The 1,996-nt window shown below is 36.6% G+C and overlaps 1 protein-coding gene across 1 annotated transcript; it reads left to right on the top strand.

Annotated features, from left to right (window-relative positions):
- Nucleotides 1–272: 272 nt before the first annotated feature.
- On the top strand, nucleotides 273–1,668 carry LOC128783007 (protein fem-1 homolog C-like). Its single transcript, XM_053933584.1, has one exon. The coding sequence runs from the start codon at nucleotides 314–316 to the stop codon at nucleotides 1,574–1,576; it is 1,263 nt and encodes a 420-aa protein (XP_053789559.1). The 5' UTR covers nucleotides 273–313; the 3' UTR covers nucleotides 1,577–1,668.
- The last annotated feature ends 328 nt before the right edge of the window (nucleotides 1,669–1,996 follow it).

A 1,996-nucleotide genomic window follows, 5' to 3' on the forward strand; every position in this document is an offset into this window, starting at 1 on the left:
AATTCTGGTTTAAGTTTTGAATAATGAGACATGTCCTTAAAATCTGTTTAATTCTTTTGGGTAATAATGTCAAGCATTTTTGGTTTGTATAACTGTGTGGTATCTGTGATGTTTTAATCAGATCTTGAATGTTTTTAACTTGTCATTTAAGCCTTCCATAGTTTGTAGATGTCAAAGCTTTTTTCTTTTTTTTTACCTATTAATGGGGTGATATCTGGACTATAATTTGATTATAATTTATGTAATTGTTTTTATTCTTTTGCTAGGAAACACTGCATTACATGACTGTGCAGAATCTGGAAGTTTAGAGATCATGAAGATGCTTCTCAAGTATTGTGCTAAGATGGAAAAGGATGGCTATGGAATGACTCCTCTTCTGTCAGCCAGTGTGACAGGCCACACAAATATTGTGGACTTCCTGACCCAACATGAACAGACTAGTAAGACAGAATGTATAAATGCTCTGGAACTTCTAGGAGCAACATTTGTGGACAAAAAGAGAGATCTGCTTGGTGCTTTGAAATACTGGAAGCAAGCTATGGAAATGAGATACAATGATAGGATTAGTATCCTGAACAGACCTGTACCACAAACACTAATTATGGCCTATGATTATGCTAAAGAAGTAAACAGCTTAGAAGAGCTAGAAAATCTTATTGCAGATCCTGATGAGATGAGAATGCAAGCACTATTAATTAGAGAACGTATTCTTGGTCCTTCTCACCCAGATACATCCTACTATATTAGGTACAGAGGTGCTGTCTATGCAGACTCTGGAAACTTTAAACGATGCATCAACTTATGGAAATATGCTTTGGACATGCAGCAGAGCAATCTAGATCCACTGAACCCTATGACAGCCAGCAGTTTACTGTCATTTGCTGAACTCTTCTCCTTCATGCTGCAGGACAAGGCAAAAGGCCTGCTAGGCGCTACTGTCGCATTTGATGATCTAATGGGTATACTATGCAAAAGTGTTCTTGAAATAGAGCGGGCCATGAAACAAATCCAGTGTCCTCCTGATCCAATACAGCTAAACAAAGCACTTTCTATCATTTTGCATTTAATTTGCTTGTTGGAAAAAGTACCTTGCACCTCAGAACAGGAGCATTTTAAGAAACAGACTATATATAAGTTTCTTAAGCTTCAGCCTAGAGGGAAGAATAACTTCAGTCCACTTCATCTTGCTGTTGACAAGAATACTACATGTGTGGGTCGCTACCCAGTTTGTAAATTCCCCTCTCTACAAGTTACTGCTATCCTGGTGGAATGTGGTGCTAATATAAATGTCAGAGACTCTGATAACAACAGTCCTTTACATATTGCTGCACTGAACAACCACCTAGGAATAATGAATTTTCTTATCAAGTCAGGTTCACACTTTGATGCCACAAACTTGTATAAACAAACTGCTAGCGATCTACTGGATGAGAAAAAAATAGCAAAAAACTTAATCCATCCTATAAATCATACTACATTGCAATGTCTTGCTGCTTGTGTTATAGTGAATCATAACATATGCTATGCAGGGCACATCCCTGAAAAGCTAGAGAAATTTGTTTTGCTTCATAGATAATAGTGTGCAGGCACAGAGTGCTGTTGTTGAAGCATGGCTTGGTGACAATGTTTTTCTTGTGCACTGTTGCAATATATCAGTATTCCTTTAGTTTGCTCTCATTTTCTAAAGCAATGTTAGAATTGCATCTGCAGAGTTGGTTAACCAATATTTGAATATGCCATACATGATATTTTGTGGATTATTTAGAAATATAGTGCTATATTTAGACTCTTAAAATTGTTTGCCATTGGTTTGTCTATTCTGGTCCTTTTTTCCTGTCAGGTGTTTAGGACTGAGTTGAATATTTTCCACTGATTTCTTTTTACTACAACTGTTGTGTGGATTTTATACAGTTGGAGGGTCATCTTTTTTTGGTTTTGCTTGAGCATTTCTACTTTTACTCTGTTCTTTTTCTATGGACTTGTTAATATTTGCAAC

The sequence above is a fragment of the Vidua chalybeata genome, assembly GCF_026979565.1.
Source record: "Vidua chalybeata isolate OUT-0048 chromosome W unlocalized genomic scaffold, bVidCha1 merged haplotype SUPER_W_unloc_6, whole genome shotgun sequence".
Classification (NCBI taxonomy): domain Eukaryota; kingdom Metazoa; phylum Chordata; class Aves; order Passeriformes; family Viduidae; genus Vidua; species Vidua chalybeata.

Coding starts and splice junctions, on each gene's coding strand:
- LOC128783007 (XM_053933584.1), top strand. CDS start 314: ATGAAGATGCTTCTCAAGTATTGTGCTAAGATGGAAAAGGATGGCTAT.